The following is a 17,009-nucleotide window of genomic DNA, read 5'->3' on the forward strand; positions in this document are numbered from 1 at the left end:
CCTAGTCTAATCCTAGTGTTGTGTTTACCTGATGGGGTAAGACCCTAGTCGAATCCTAGAGTTATTCTTACCTGATGGGGTAAGACCCTGGTCTAATCCTGGAGTTATTCTTACCTGATGGGGTAAGACCCTAGTCTAATCCTAGTGTTGTGTTTACCTGATGGCGTAAGACCCTAGTCTAATCCTAGTGTTGTGTTTACCTGATGGCGTAAGACCCTAGTCGAATCCTAGAGTTATTCTTACCTGATGGGGTAAGACCCTAGTCTAATCCTAGTGTTGTGTTTACCTGATGGGGTAAGACCCTAGTCTAATCCTAGTGTTGTGTTTACCTGATGGGGTAAGACCCTAGTCTAATCCTAGTGTTGTGTTTACCTGATGGGGTAAGACCCTAGTCGAATCCTAGAGTTATTCTTACCTGATGGGGTAAGACCCTAGTCTAATCCTAGTGTTGTGTTTACCTGATGGGGTAAGACCCTAGTCTAATCCTAGAGTTATTCTTACCTGATGGGGTAAGACCCTAGTCTAATCCTAGTGTTGTGTTTACCTGATGGGGTAAGACCCTAGTCGAATCCTAGAATTATTCTTACCTGATGGGGTAAAATCTAATCCTAGTGTTGTGTTTACCTGATGGGGTAAGACTGTAGTCTAATCCTAGTGTTGTGCGTACCTGATGGGGTAAGACCCTAGTCTAATCCTAGTGTTGTGTTTACCTGATGGGGTAAGACCCTGGTCTAATCCTAGTGTTGTGCGTACCTGATGGGTAAGACCTAGTCTAATCCTAGTGTTGTGTTTACCTGATGGGGTAAGACCCTAGTCGAATCCTAGAGTTATTCTTACCTGATGGGGTAAGACCCTAGTCTAATCCTAGTGTTGTGTTTACCTGATGGGGTAAGACCCTAGTCGAATCCTAGAGTTATTCTTACCTGATGGGGTAAGACCCTGGTCGAATCCTAGAGTTATTCTTACCTGATGGGGTAAGACCCTAGTCTAATCCTAGTGTTGTGTTTACCTGATGGCGTAAGACCCTAGTCTAATCCTAGTGTTGTGTTTACCTGATGGCGTAAGACCCTAGTCGAATCCTAGAGTTATTCTTACCTGATGGGGTAAGACCCTAGTCTAATCCTAGTGTTGTGTTTACCTGATGGGGTAAGACCCTAGTCTAATCCTAGTGTTGTGTTTACCTGATGGGGTAAGACCCTAGTCTAATCCTAGTGTTGTGTTTACCTGATGGGGTAAGACCCTAGTCGAATCCTAGAATTATTCTTACCTGATGGGGTAAAATCTAATCCTAGTGTTGTGTTTACCTGATGGGGTAAGACTGTAGTCTAATCCTAGTGTTGTGCGTACCTGATGGGGTAAGACCTAGTCTAATCCTAGTGTTGTGTTTACCTGATGGGGTAAGACCCTGGTCTAATCCTAGTGTTGTAATACCTGATGTGGTAAGACCCTAGTCTAATCCTAGTGTTGCGCGTACCTGATGGGGTAAAACCCTAATCTAATCCTAGAGTTGTGCTTACCTGATGGGGTAAGACCCTAGTCTAATCCTAGTGTTGTGTTTACCTGATGGGGTAAGACCCTAGTCGAATCCTAGAGTTATTCTTACCTGATGGGGTAAGACCCTAGTCTAATCCTAGAGTTATTCTTACCTGATGGGGTAAGACCCTAGTCTAATCCTAGTGTTGTGTTTACCTGATGGGGTAAGACCCTAGTCTAATCCTAGTGTTGTGTTTACCTGATGGGGTAAGACCCTAGTCGAATCCTAGAGTTATTCTTACCTGATGGGGTAAGACCCTAGTCTAATCCTAGTGTTGTGTTTACCTGATGGGGTAAGACCCTAGTCTAATCCTAGTGTTGTGTTTACCTGATGGGGTAAGACCCTAGTCGAATCCTAGAGTTATTCTTACCTGATGGGGTAAGACCCTAGTCTAATCCTAGAGTTATTCTTACCTGATGGGGTAAGACCCTGGTCTAATCCTAGAGTTATTCTTACCTGATGGGGTAAGACCCTAGTCTAATCCTAGTGTTGTGTTTACCTGATGGGGTAAGACCTAGTCTAATCCTAGTGTTGTGTTTACCTGATGGGGTAAGACCCTAGTCGAATCCTAGAGTTATTCTTACCTGATGGGGTGAGACCCTAGTCTAATCCTAGTGTTGTGTTTACCTGATGGGGTAAGACCCAAGTCTAATCCTAGTGTTGTGTTTACCTGATGGGGTAAGACCCTAGTCTAATCCTAGTGTTGTGTTTACCTGATGGGGTAAGACCTTAGTCGAATCCTAGAATTATTCTTACCTAATGGGGTAAAACCCTAATCTAATCCTAGTGTTGTGTTTACCTGATGGGGTAAGACTGTAGTCTAATCCTAGTGTTGTGCGTACCTGATGGGGTAAGACCCTAGTATAATCCTAGTGTTGTGTGTACCTGATGGGGTAAGACCCTAGTCTAATCCTAGTGTTGTGTTTACCTGATGGGGTAAGACCCTAGTCTAATCCTAGTGTTGTGCGTACCTGATGGGGTAAAACCCTAATCTAATCCTAGAGTTGTGCTTACCTGATGGGGTAAGACCCTAGTCTAATCCTAGTGTTGTGTTTACCTGATGGGGTAAGACCCTAGTCGAATCCTAGAGTTATTCTTACCTGATGGGGTAAGACCCTAGTCTAATCCTAGTGTTGTGTTTACCTGATGGGGTAAGACCCTAATCTAATTCTAGTGTTGTGTTTACCTGATGGGGTAAGACCCTAGTCGAATCCTAGTGTTGTGTTTACCTGATGGGGTAAGACCCTAGTCGAATCCTAGAGTTATTCTTACCTGATGGGGTAAGACCCTAGTCTAATCCTAGTGTTGTGTTTACCTGATGGGGTAAGACCTAGTCTAATCCTAGTGTTGTGTTTACCTGATGGGGTAAGACCTAGTCTAATCCTAGAGTTATTCTTACCTGATGGGGTAAGACCCTAGTCTAATCCTAGTGTTGTGTTTACCTGATGGGGTAAGACCCTAGTCGAATCCTAGAGTTATTCTTACCTGATGGGGTAAGACCCTAGTCGAATCCTAGAGTTATTCTTACCTGATGGGGTATGACCCTAGTCTAATCCTAGAGTTATTCTTACCTGATGGGGTAAGACCTAGTCTAATCCTAGTGTTGTGTTTACCTGATGGGGTAAGACCCTAGTCTAATCCTAGAGTTATTCTTACCTGATGGGGTAAGACCCTAGTCTAATCCTAGTGTTGTGTTTACCTGATGGGTAAGACCCTAGTCGAATCCTAGAGTTATTCTTACCTGATGGGGTAAGACCCTGGTCTAATCCTGGAGTTATTCTTACCTGATGGGGTAAGACCCTAGTCTAATCCTAGTGTTGTGTTTACCTGATGGGGTAAGACCCTAGTCTAATCCGAGTGTTGTGTTTACCTGATGGGGTAAGACCCTAGTCGAATCCTAGAGTTATTCTTACCTGATGGGGTGAGACCCTAGTCTAATCCTAGTGTTGTGTTTACCTGATGGGGTAAGACCCTAGTCTAATCCTAGTGTTGTGTTTACCTGATGGGGTAAGACCCTAGTCGAATCCTAGAATTATTCTTACCTGATGGGTTAAAATCTAATCCTAGTGTTGTGTTTACCTGATGGGGTAAGACTGTAGTCTAATCCTAGTGTTGTGCGTACCTGATGGGGTAAGACCCTAGTCTAATCCTAGTGTTGTGTTTACCTGATGGGGTAAGACCCTGGTCTAATCCTAGTGTTGTGCGTACCTGATGTGGTAAGACCCTAGTCTAATCCTAGTGTTGCGCGTACCTGATGGGGTAAAACCCTAATCTAATCCTAGAGTTGTGCTTACCTGATGGGGTAAGACCCTAGTCTAATCCTAGTGTTGTGTTTACCTGATGAGGTAAGACCTAGTCAAATCCTAGAGTTATTCTTACCTGATGGGGTAAGACTCTAGTCTAATCCTAGTGTTGTGTTTACCTGATGGGGTAAAACCTAGTCTAATCCTAGTGTTGTGTTTACCTGATGGGGTAAGACCCTAGTCGAATCCTAGTGTTGTGTTTACCTGATGGGGTAAGACCCTAGTCGAATACTAGAGTGATTCTTACCTGATGGGGTAAGACCCTAGTCTAATCCTAGTGTTGTGTTTACCTGATGGGGTAAGACCCTAGTCTAATCCGAGTGTTGTGTTTACCTGATGGGGTAAGACCCTAGTCGAATCCTAGAGTTATTCTTACCTGATGGGGTGAGACCTAGTCTAATCCTAGTGTTGTGTTTACCTGATGGGGTAAGACCCTAGTCTAATCCTAGTGTTGTGTTTACCTGATGGGGTAAGACCTAGTCTAATCCTAGTGTTGTGTTTACCTGATGGGGTAAGACCCTAGTCGAATCCTAGAATTATTCTTACCTGATGGGGTAAAATCTAATCCTAGTGTTGTGTTTACCTGATGGGGTAAGACTGTAGTCTAATCCTAGTGTTGTGCGTACCTGATGGGGTAAGACCCTGGTCTAATCCTAGTGTTGTGCGTACCTGATGGGTAAGACCCTAGTCTAATCCTAGTGTTGCGCGTACCTGATGGGGTAAAACCCTAATCTAATCCTAGAGTTGTGCTTACCTGATGGGGTAAGACCTAGTCTAATCCTAGTGTTGTGTTTACCTGATGGGGTAAGACCCTAGTCAAATCCTAGAGTTATTCTTACCTGATGGGGTAAGACTCTAGTCTAATCCTAGTGTTGTGTTTACCTGATGGGGTAAGACCCTAGTCTAATCCTAGTGTTGTGTTTACCTGATGGGGTAAGACCCTAGTCGAATCCTAGTGTTGTGTTTACCTGATGGGGTAAGACCTATTCTTGATTCTTACCTGATGGGGTAAGACCCTAGTCTAATCCTAGTGTTGTGTTTACCTGATGGGGTAAGACCCTAGTCTAATCCTAGAGTTATTCTTACCTGATGGGGTAAGACCCTAGTCTAATCCTAGTGTTGTGTTTACCTGATGGGGTAAGACCCTAGTCTAATCCTAGAGTTATTCTTACCTGATGGGGTAAGACCCTAGTCTAATCCTAGTGTTGTGTTTACCTGATGTGGTAAGACCCTAGTCGGATCCTAGTGTTGTGTTTACCTGATGTGGTAAGACCCTAGTCTAATCCTAGAGTTATTCTTACCTGATGGGGTAAAACCCTAGTCTAATCCTAGTGTTGTGTTTACCTGATGTGGTAAGACCCTAGTCGGATCCTAGTGTTGTCCTTACCTGAAAGGGTGGATTACCCTTGCCACTGAGCACAGTGAGGATGAAACCTGGATGACAGTGGACAGTGCAGTGAGAGGTCTCAGTCCTCTCTGTCACGGGGCTGCAGGTGACAGAGGCATGCTCCAACTGAGGAGGACTGCATGTGTCCATCTGGCAGGGCCGCCGTGAACAGCTGGGCCACCACGATCACACACACACAGAGGGAGAGAAGAAACACAGAGGGAAAAGTATAAGCTGAGTAATGTTGATTATTTGAATCCTCAACAGATATGGTATCACATAGCACACTCTTTGTGTGTGTGTGTGTGTGTGTGTGTGTGTGTGTGTGTGTGTGTGTGTGTGTGTGTGTGTGTGTGTGTGTGTGTGTGTGTGTGTGTGTGTGTGTGTGTGTGTGTGTGTGTGTGTGTGTGTGTGTGTGTGTGTGTGTGTGTGTGTGTGTGTACAATTATGATACTCAACCCTGCACCTTAGAGGCTGCTGGCCTATATACATATACATGGAATCACTGGTCAGTTTGAAAATGGAACACTAGTCACTTTAATAATGTTTACATACTGCTTTACTCATCTCATATGTACAGTATATACTGTATTCTATTCTACTATACTTTAGTCAATGCCACTCCGACATTGCTCGTCCTAATATTTATATATTTCTTAATTCCATTCGTTTACTTTTAGATTTGTGTGTATTGTTGTGAATTGTTAGATACTAGTGCACTGTTGGAGCTAGGAACACAAGCATTTTGCTACACCTGCAATAACATCAGCAAAGAAATGTGTATGTGACCAATAACATTTGATTTGTTGTGTGTTTTATTGCGTGTATGTGTTTGTGTGTGGGTGTGTGTGTGTGCTATTATATGTGTTGGTATGTGTGTGTGTATACCTGACTGAGAGTGTGTGTGTACACATGTGCTTGTACATGTACGTATGGACATGCAAGCATGTGCATGTATGTGTGTGTGTGCATGTGGAAGCCCTATGAGACCCCACCCTCAGCGCACCCAGTGAGGGCAAATGCGCTGAAGTGACATGACGTGCGCAGAGCGACTCCCGTCACGGCAACGAATGGCGAGGAGAAGTTGAGGATAACAGCGGTGGTCAGGAAGAAGGGTTGACTCAGGTTGTGTGTCACGTTCACCACTAGAGGATTCTGCTGACACGACAGCTCAAAGGAACCTGAGGACAGACACAGTCCCTTTTTCAATGAATCATTCCTCAATTCTTCATCTTCTTCTGAAAACATATTGGACAAGAAGGTCCAAGGGGAGGGACCTTGTTCTCAACTACAGTTGAGAAGGAGCCAAGGAGATGGGATGCGAGGAATTGAGATAGAGCCCCAGACAGGAATAACACACGGATGCTTACTCAGTACACTTTTTAAACATCATATGTTCATCACTGTAACCAGCCATAACCCTAACCCTACATACTGCATATGTGAAGACATCTTGAGGCATCTTTGAATGTTAATTCAAACAGTCAGTCATCCTTTGAGGACCGGTAGTTCAAGTTCATACCCAGGGAGTGGTTTCTGCCACCAGTATCACACAGTTGGACGGTGACTGTTTTCCTGCACTGCTCTCCAGGCCAGGCTCCGTCCGAGGCCAGATAGATGATGACAGACGCGGCGACTCCAGGTTGCGTAAATCCCACCTGGGCAAACAATTAGAGTTATTATGACAACAACCAAATGAGTTCAACTGTTCAATAATCGGTTCCTGAATGTCCCCCACTTCAATGGTAATTAGATTGCATGGTAATGAAAGAATGACAACAGAAACAGGACAATACTGTGACAAACGCGGCATGACAAATTGGGAGAAAGTACAAAGATGTGCCGTGAAACATAACAAATGACCGTTGGAACATTACTTTAGAGAAGGTTATGAATAGTTTGTCAAAAGTTTGTCAAAAGTAGTGCACTATAAAGGGAAAAAGGTGCCCCAAGTATCCTCTGTGGTGGACTGGAGTACTCAACCTTTAGCCATACTGTATCTTCCTCATCGTAGTAGGTCTGAGTGTACGACTGGGCCGTGCATGGAACCCATATGTCATGTGACAGTTTCTCATTCATCTCCAGGTACTGGGGCTTGCACAGCTTTAATAGAAGGGGAATCATACATTAATTATTGAAAACCTTTGGTCACACTTTATTTGGATAGTCCCATGATATACAGATGGTTATACTATCAACAAACTATCTGTTCATAAGCAAATGCCTGCTAAGGTTACGGTTAGGTTTAGAATAAGGGTAAAGGTTAGGGTTGGGGCTAGGGTAAGGGTTAAGTTTAAAGTTAGGATAAGGGTTGGGGTTAGGGATAGGGATAGGGCTAGTGGACAGTTAGTTGAAATGTTGTTGACACCGGGGAGTCCCATAGGGCGGCACACAATTGGCCCGGTGTTGTCCGGGTTAGGGGAGGGTTTGGCCGGGGGGGATTTACTTGGCTCATCACACTCGAGCGACTCCTTGTGGTGGGTCGGGCACCTGCAAGCTGACTCGGTCGTAGGTATTTCTTCCGACACAATGGTGCAGCTGGCTTCCGGGTTAGGCGAGCGGGTGTTAAGAAGCGCGACTTGGTGGGTCATGTTTCGGAGGATGCATGACTCGATCTTCGTCTCCTGAGCCCATTGCGGAGTTGCAGTGATGAGACAAGATTGTAATTGGATCACAATTGGATATCACGAAATTGAGGAGAAAAATGGGGTAAAATAAAATATTTTTGTCCAATAACTGTCTATATATATAGACAGTTATTGGACATCTACAAACCATCTACAAACCATCTACTTGGGACTATCCAAATCAAGTGTTACCAAACATTCAAAACACTCAGTACTGTCACATTTACAGAAAGATAACATCTGTATCCAAGAGGTGGGGGACAGGGCAGAGGAAAGCACTGCTACCTTGGTAAGCGAGGGCTCTCCGGTGGCTGCCAGGGCAGGGCAGCTGCTTTGGTCCTGATGGGAGGCTGCTGCGGTGGAGGCCCACTGGTCACTGTACCCATGAGGGGTGAAGTAACCACAGTCCTGTACGCTGGAGCCCCTCTCAAACTCCTCACACATACCATCACCCTCAAAGATGTAGCACAGGCTGGGTTCACCTAGGGGAAACAATGGGAAAGATATGTGGTGAACAAGTGTGCGTCCCAAATGGCAACCTATTCCCTTCATAGTGCACTACTTTTTAAAGAGGACTCAGAGGGCGCTGGTCAAACAGGACTCAGACCAAAGGAACAGTCTGCTGGGGAGATTGCATTGTATTACAATAAGGAGATGCTGTCATCAGAAAACATTCCCGGAAAGATGTAGTTCAATAAAGAGGTGTGACAATGGTTCAGACAGAGAATAAAACAGCAAAGCACTATGTAATACACCAAACATTTATAATGTGTGAACTTTAACATCAGAGGCTGGATTTGGCCCTGTTAGTTACATACAGCTGCATGGGTAGGAGAGTTTAGTCACTGACAAGGTGTTGAATTGGAATAAATAATCCAAGGAACTATGTCTCAAAAATAAACAGTCTAGACAATATGGAATCAAACCATATTATCATCATAGCAGGTTGTTTGGATATTGTGCACTGACCATAATATACAGTACAAAAGACAACAACCCCTGTGACAATGATAAATGTGTTTTTACTTCAGTTGTTTGTCAAAGCAATATCACTTTCAGGATAATACAAGTTGATGTTCATGCTTCAGATACATTGACATCATGATCCAGTCTTGTGTTGTAGGAGTTAACTTGTCAAGCATCAGAATACCCAAACATGGAAGCAAATATGTGAGTGAGAATGAGGCACTATCTTGAATGGTGCAATGATTCCATTTTTTAAATTGCAATTTATAATCTGTTTTTTTGCCAAAGTTCTTTTCCTGCTAGTCATGCCTTTTATTCCCAAAGAAAATATAACTCTTTCAGTCACGGCATCTCTGAACCTTCATGGAATCGATTCATTATTTCTCCCCTGACAAAACTGAGGGGGTGTTGACGTACTAGCTAAGTAATAGATTCCCAAATATGCATCCCAAATGGCACCCTATTCACTTTATAATCCACTGCTTAATGTTTGTATTTATTATTATGTATTTAAGAATTTATCCTTGTCTTGTCCCCAAAATCATTGATGATGCTTGAGGTGATGAAACAATTTCCCAAGTTGCAATTTAAAGTAATACTCTACCCTACTCTACTCTGGTTAAAAGTAGTGCACTATGAAGGGAATAGGCTGCCATTTTGGACATACTCAAAATGTGTCCCTTCACTTACTTTGACAACTTGCTAAAATACAGTATGTGAGAATAAATCATGTAAATCCATTGAATTATCTTAGTTACTCTGTAACCGTTAGGCTTACTTCCTTGTGATTTATATTGTGTGTCAAATGACACATTTTCTATTAAGAAAACACATTTCTTTAACTAAGTGCATGATGATAAAGGAAGTGTACAAAACAATCCCCCAGCATGGTGGATAAAATTATAGGCAACATCACAACTATGAGGTTGACATTTGCTGTTGTTACTGTGCAATTTCTACTTTTAGCATGTCAAGTCTCTGAATGAATACCAGAGACAAGGCAGTGTCAGCTTGACAGCATTGTTTTGTTGTGGAAATCAAAACAAGCTAGCTGTAGTAAACTTTATAATTATATTAGATTAATGTATGCACAATGCATAGTTTGGATAAATTGAGATGGTTAAGCACAGAATGACTACAAATGACAGTATTTTGTTTATTTAATGAACCTGTTTTAAAGTGGTAGATCAGCTTTAATGTTGCAGACAGATTGTAGCTTCCATCAGTGTAATTGTCTGCATTATTTCCAATACTCAATATATATTTTTTGTGAATATATATTTATATCTTATTTTATTATTTTCCCCTAACCCTACCACCCCTCCCCTAATTGGAGTAAACTAATAGACAACAACAGTTAGGCTTCTGCTTCCAGCTTATATGTAACGGATTTCCTCCTCTTCGTCTGAGGAGGTGTAGCAGGGATCGGACCAAAATGCAGCGTGGTAAGTGTCCATAATGATTTATTAACAAAACAACTGAACAATCGAACAAAACAAAAATAACGTGCATAAATGAAACAGTCCTGTGTGGTGACAAACACAGACACAGAAAACAAACACCCACCAACCAAAAGTGAAACCCAGGCTACCTAAGTATGATTCTCAATCAGAGACAACTAATGACACATGCCTCTGATTGAGAACCATACATGGCCGAACACAAAAACCAACATAGAAAAACAAACATAGACTGCCCACCCCAACTCACGCTCTGACCATACCAAAACAAAGAATAAAATAACAGAACTATGGTCAGAACATGACATTATACATACCATATGCTGTACATTTTACAGACATAATGTATTTTACAATAGTTATCTTTTGTTTGTTTTTAATCCCATCCTTCAGCTACCCTCAATCCCTCCCATCTACAGTGCCTTCCGAAAGTATTCAGGCCGTTGACTTTTTCCACATTTTGTTACGTTACAGCCTTATTCTAAAACGGATTAGATGAAAAAAAAAATACTCAGCAATTGACACACTATACCTATAATGACAAAGCGAAAACAGGTTTATAGATTTTTTTGCAAATGTATTACAAAGAAAAAACAGCTGGCCTTCCTGAGTGGTGCAGCGGTCTAAGACACTGCATCGCAGTGCTAGAGGTGTCGCTACAGACCTGGGTTCGATCCCAGGCTGTATCACAATCAACCGGCGACTCGTTGTGGCTACTCCTTGTGGCGGGTCGGGCACCTGTAGGTGGATCTTGGGTTGTCAGTTGAACGGTGTTTCCTCCGACACATTGGCGCAGCTGGCTTCCAGGTTATGCAGGCGGGTGTTAAGAAGCGCAGTTTGGCGGATCATGTTTCGGAGGACACAATCTTAGCTTCCCGACCCCATTTGGGAAGTCCCAGCGATGAGACAAGATCAAAATTGGTGGAAAAAGGGGATAAAATACTAAAAACAAGAATACCTAAGTATTTAAACCCTCTGCTATGGGACTTGAAATTGAGCTCAGGTGCATCCTGTTTGCATTGATCATCCTTGAGATGTTTCTATGATTGGAGTCCACCTGTGGTAAATTCAATTGATTGGACATGATTTGGAAAGGCACACACCTGTCTATATAAGGTCCCACAGTTGACAGTGCATGTCAGAGCAAAAACCATGAGGTCGAAGCAGTGGTGTAAAGTATTTAAGTAAAAATAATTTAAAGTACTACTTAAGTCGTTTTTTGGGGCTTCATATTTTTAAATATTCAACTTTTACTTCACTACATTCCTAAAGAAAATGATGTACTTATTATGTACTCCATACATTTTCCCTGATACCCAAAAGTACTCGTTACATTTTGAATGCTTAGCAGGACATAATTTTTTTCCAATTCACACACTTATAAAGAGAACATCCCTTGTCATCCCTGTGGTGCCTGATCTGGTGGATTTACTAAACACATGTTTTGTTTGTAAATGGCGTCTGAGTGTTGGAGTGTGCCCCTGGCTATCCGTAAATTTAAAATCAACAAGAAAATTGTGCTATCCGGTTTGCTTAAAATAAGGAATGTGATATTATTTATACTTTTACTTTTGATACTTAAGTTTATTTAAAACCAAATACTTTTAGACTTTTACTCAAGTAGTATTTTACTGGGTGACTTTCACTTTTACTTCAGTCATTGTCTATTAAGGTATCTATACTTTTACTCAAGTATGAAGTTTGGGTACTTTTTCCACCACTGGGTCGAAGGAATTGTCTGTATAGCTCCGAGACTGGATTCTGTCGAGGCACAGATCTGGGGAAAGGTACTAAAACATTTCTGCAGCATTGAAGATCCCCAAGAACATAGTGGCCTCCATCATTCTTAAATGGAAGAAGTTTGGAACCACCAGAGCTGGCTGCTCGGCCAAACTGAGCAATTGGGGGAGAAAGGCCTTGGTCAGGGAGGTGACCAAGAACCCGATGGTCACTCTAACAGAGCTCTAGAGTTCCTCTGTGGAGATTGGAGAACCTTCCAGAAGGATACCTATCTCTACAGCACTCCACCAATCAGGACATCATGGTAAAGTGGCCAGAGGGAAGCCAATCCTCAGTAAAAGGCACATGACATCCCGCTTGGAGTTTGCCAAAAGGCACTTAAGAGTCTCAGACCATGAGAAACAAGATTCTCTGATCTGATGAAACCAAGATTGAACTCTTTGACCTGAATGCTAAGCGTCACATCTGGAGGAAACCTGGCACCATACCAACGGTGAAGCATGGTGGTAGCAGCTTCATGCTGTGTGGATGTTTTTCAGCGACAGGTTCACCTTCCAACAAGACAATAAGCCTAAGCACACAAACAAGACAACGCAGGAGTGGCTTCGAGACAATTCTCTGAATGTCCTTGAGTGGCCCAGCCAGAGCCAGGACTTGAACCCGATCGAACATCTCTACAGAGAACTCGAAATAGCCAATCTGACAGAGCTTGAGAGGATCTGCAGAGAAGAATGGGAGAAACTCCCCAAATACAGGGGTGCCAAGCTTGTCACATCCACAAAGACTTGAGGCTGTAATCATTGCCAAAGGTGCTTCAACAATGTGCTGAGTAAAGGGTGTTAATACTTATGTAAATATGATATATATTTTTTATTATTATTTATAAATTAGCAAAAATGTCAAACTGTTTTTGCTTTGTCATTATGGGGTATTGTGTGTAGATTGATGAGGGTAAAAAACAATTTAATACATTTTAGAATAAGGCTGTAACGTAACAAAATGTGGAAAAAGTCAAGGGGTCTGAATACTTTCCGAATGCACTGTATCTATTTTTATTTTTAATTTCACCTTTATTTAACCAGGTAGGCTGGTTGAGAACAAATTCTCATTTGCAACTGCGACCTGGCCAAGATAAAGCAAAGCAGTTTGACACATACAACAACACAGAGTTACACATGGAATAAACAAACATACATTCAATAATACAGTAGAAAAATCTATAAATAGCATGTGCAAATGAGGTAGGATAAGAGGGGTAAGGCAATAAATAGGCCTTGGTGGCGAAGTAATTACAATATAGCAATTAAACACTGGAATGGTAGGGTGTGCAGAAGATGAATGTGCAAGTAGAGATACTGGGGTGCAAAGGAGCAAGATAAATAAATAAATACAGTATGGGGATAGGGTAGATTGGATGGGCTATTTACAGATGAGCTATGTACAGGTGCAGTGATCTGTGAGATGCTCTGACAGCTGGTGCTTAAAGCTAGTGAGGGAGGTAAGAGTCTCCAGCTTCAGAGATTTTTGCAGTTAGTTCCAGTAATTGGCAGCAGAGAACTGGAAGGAAAGACGGCCAAAGGAAGAATTGGCATTGGGGGTGACCAGTGAGATATACCTGCTGGAGCGCATGCTACGGGTGGGTGCTGCTATGGTGACCAGTGAGCTGAGATAAGGTGGGGCTTTACCTAACAGAGACTTGTAGATGACCTGGAGCCAGTGGGTTTGGCGACGAGTATGAAGCGAGGGCCAGCCAACGAGAGCATACAGGTCGCAGTGGTGGGTAGTATATGGGGCTTTGGTGACAAAATGGATGGCCCTGTGATAGACTGCATCAAATTTGTTGAGTAGAGTGTTGGAGGCTATATTGTAAAGTCAAGGATCGGTAGGATGTTCAGTTTTACGAGGGTATGTTTGGCAGCATGAGTGAAGGATGCTTTGATGCGAAATAGGAAGCTGATTCTAGATTTAATTTTGGATTGGATATGTTTAATGTGAGTCTGGAAGGAGAATTTACAGTCTAACCAGACACCTAGGTATTTGTAGTTGTCCATATATTCTAAGTCAGAACCGTCCAGAGTAGTGATGCTGGACGGGCGGGCAGGTGCGGGCAGTGATCGGTTGAAGAGCATGCATTTAGTTTTACTTGCATTTAAGAGCAGTTGGAGTCCACGGAAGGAGAGTTGTATGGCATTGAAGCTCAACTGGAGGTTAGTTAAACACAGTGTCCAAAGAAGGGCCAGAAGTATACAGAATGGTGTCGTCTACGTAGAGGTGGATCAAATAATCACCAGCAGCGAGAGCGACATCATTGATGTATACAGAGAAGAAAGTCTGCCTGAGAATTGAACCCTGTGGCGCCCCCATAGAGACTGCCAGAAGTCCGGACAACAGGCCCTCCGATTTGACATACCGAACTCTATCGGAGAAGTAGTTGGTGAACCAAGCGAGGCAATCATTTGAAAAACCAAGGTTGTTGAGTCTGCCAATAAAAATGTTGTGATTGACAGAGTCGAAAGCCTTAGCCAGGTCGATGAATACGGCTGCACAGTAATGTCTCTTATCGATGGCGGTTATGATATTGCTTGAAGACCATCCAGTTTTGGCATATATTTTTAACTGTGCTCTTTCACAAAAGTTCTGAACCTACATACATCTTATGGACACAGTATATTTTACATTAGTTGTCTTGTTGTTTTTAGTCCCACCATTCAGCTCCACTCAATCCCTCCCATCTCTCTCTGAACAACATCCAGCTTTGTTCTATTTGACATATATTTTTCAACTGTGCTGTGATGTTTCAACAAAGTTCTGAACCTGTTCTCATAGTTTCTACAAATTGTAAATTAACGATACATTTTTTTTTGCTAAAAGTATTAAAAGTACAAATGACAGTATTTGTGATATGAAATCAGTGCATGGAGTTAGTGCATGGAGCTAATGAAGATGTTTGTCTTTTGCTTTTCGTGTATTGATGTTAACATTGATGTGTATATTGATGTGTATAGTGTATATTGATGTGTAATGTTGTGTTTGATGTTTATACAAGGCTCATCAATCAAATGTAAAACAATTAATGAAGTGATTCATCTTTACTTTGTTACTTACTTAGTTTGTTTTGTTAAGTTGTGACCTGTCTCTGTTGCAAGACGTACTGTAATGAATACACTCCTCGTCTAGGTGGGTTTCTGTTGTGGTCATTCCACAGACTGTAGACTGAGACCAGGATTAGGAGAGTGCTCTTGTCTGTTCTTCACTCACCATTGCAGTTGAAGCCTGACTCCATGTGGCACTTCTTAGAGCAGCCATCACCATCCAACAGATTGCCATCATCACAGTCCTCTGTCCTACAGACACAGAGACAGCAAGGATCAGTCATCTCCATAGTCTATACATTTTCATTACAAACACACATATCCTTTGATTTCACTACATTCTCCACTGAGAGAGACCAATAAGTATGACCTATATGAGTATACTGTAGTTTGGCTTCACTTGCACACTTGATAATGTACTGTAGGCACTGCCCGAATGTATATGTTCTCTGTTACCAGGAGTTGCATGTCAAGTGGTTCAGTAACACAAGTAGTGCACAAAGAACAATGCCCAAGGACTAGTCAGCCCTTCGCCCTGAGTGGCCAAAATGTATCTGTCTATTACAGAATTCAGAGAACTGACTATTGAATATGATAGAATAATACGATAGTATCCATGTTTGATTTCTATATGAAAGTTGTTCACTGAGAATAACTCTGATGCTATCTATATGGATGTATTATATATGTGGTAACTTGTTTCTGTACAGGGTGACCTCTGAATTACTCCATGCAAGAAGGTTTTATTGTCTTCCCAGGAATTCTGTCTTATTTATGTTGGTCTCATACCCGACACAAGCCTTTAATTTCTGTGACACCCTGTGGAGATTGGGCCTTACTCTGTAAAATTGGTATCATTTGATTGGTCAATGGTGGTTGGTTTTGGGTTGAAAGGTTACACCTTCAGGTGTTATACATTTTATTACGTGCCTTTGTTCTCTCTCATCCTGTATCCAGGCATCCTGGGCTTCTAAGCCTCTGGCTTAATAGGCATCTCTTTGTTCATGCTTTGTCTTCTAAGTTAGGCTCAGAAGTATGCTTTCTAAAGCTTGGAAATTAAGCTTTATGCCTTGTACAATTATATGTAAGGTCGCTCAGTCGAGCAGTGCATTTCAAACACAGATGTAACCACAAAGACCAGGGAGGTTTTTCAATGTTTCACAAAGAAGGGCACCTATTGGGAGATGGGTAAAAATAAATAATAATAATAATAATAATAATATATGCCATTTAGCAGACGCTTTTATCCAAAAGCAGACATTGAATATCTCTTTGAGCATCGGGAAGTTATTAATTACACTTTGGATGGTGTATCAATACACCCAGTCACTACAAAAATACAGGCTAATTCAATTGCAGGAGACGAAGGAAAACGCTCAGGGATTTCACCATGAGGCCAATGGTGACATTAAAACAGTTCCAGAGTTAAATGGCTGTGATAAGAGAAAACTGACGATGGATCCACACATTGTATTTACTCCACAATACTAACTTAATTGACAGAGTGAATGAAAGGAAGCCTGCACAGAATACAAATATCTCAAAACGTGCATCTTGTTTGCAAAAAGGCACTAAAGTAATACTGCAAAAAATATGGGAAAGCAATTCACTTTTCTCCTGAATACAAAGTGTTACGTTTGGGAAAATCCAATACAACACATTACTGAACACCACTCTCCATATTTTCAAGCATAGTGGTGGCTCCATCATGTTATGTGTATGCTTGTAATCGTTAAGGACCGTGGAGTTTTCAAGGATAAAGCAGAAACTGAATGGAGCTAAGAACAGGCAAACCAGATTCAGTCTGCTTCCCACGAGACACTGGGAGATGAATTAACCTTTCAGCAGGACAATAACCTAAAACACAACACCAAATCTACACTGGAGTTGCTTACCAAGA

The 17,009-nt window shown here is 42.0% G+C and overlaps 1 protein-coding gene across 1 annotated transcript in view; it reads right to left on the reverse strand.

Annotated features, from left to right (window-relative positions):
* The window catches only part of LOC118395206 (pappalysin-2), a 71,173-nt gene that overhangs the window by 20,731 nt on the left and 33,433 nt on the right, over positions 1-17,009 (reverse strand). The window contains exons 10-15 of the mRNA XM_052463729.1: positions 15,276-15,361; positions 8,137-8,333; positions 7,208-7,327; positions 6,747-6,882; positions 6,231-6,405; positions 5,225-5,396 (exon numbers count right to left, since the gene is read on the reverse strand). Coding sequence (XP_052319689.1) covers positions 5,225-5,396; positions 6,231-6,405; positions 6,747-6,882; positions 7,208-7,327; positions 8,137-8,333; positions 15,276-15,361 — 886 coding nt within the window. The remainder of the gene's footprint in view (positions 1-5,224; positions 5,397-6,230; positions 6,406-6,746; positions 6,883-7,207; positions 7,328-8,136; positions 8,334-15,275; positions 15,362-17,009) is intronic.

Source organism: Oncorhynchus keta, chromosome 15 (genome assembly GCF_023373465.1).
Source record: "Oncorhynchus keta strain PuntledgeMale-10-30-2019 chromosome 15, Oket_V2, whole genome shotgun sequence".
In the NCBI taxonomy this organism is placed as follows: Eukaryota; Metazoa; Chordata; class Actinopteri; order Salmoniformes; family Salmonidae; genus Oncorhynchus; species Oncorhynchus keta.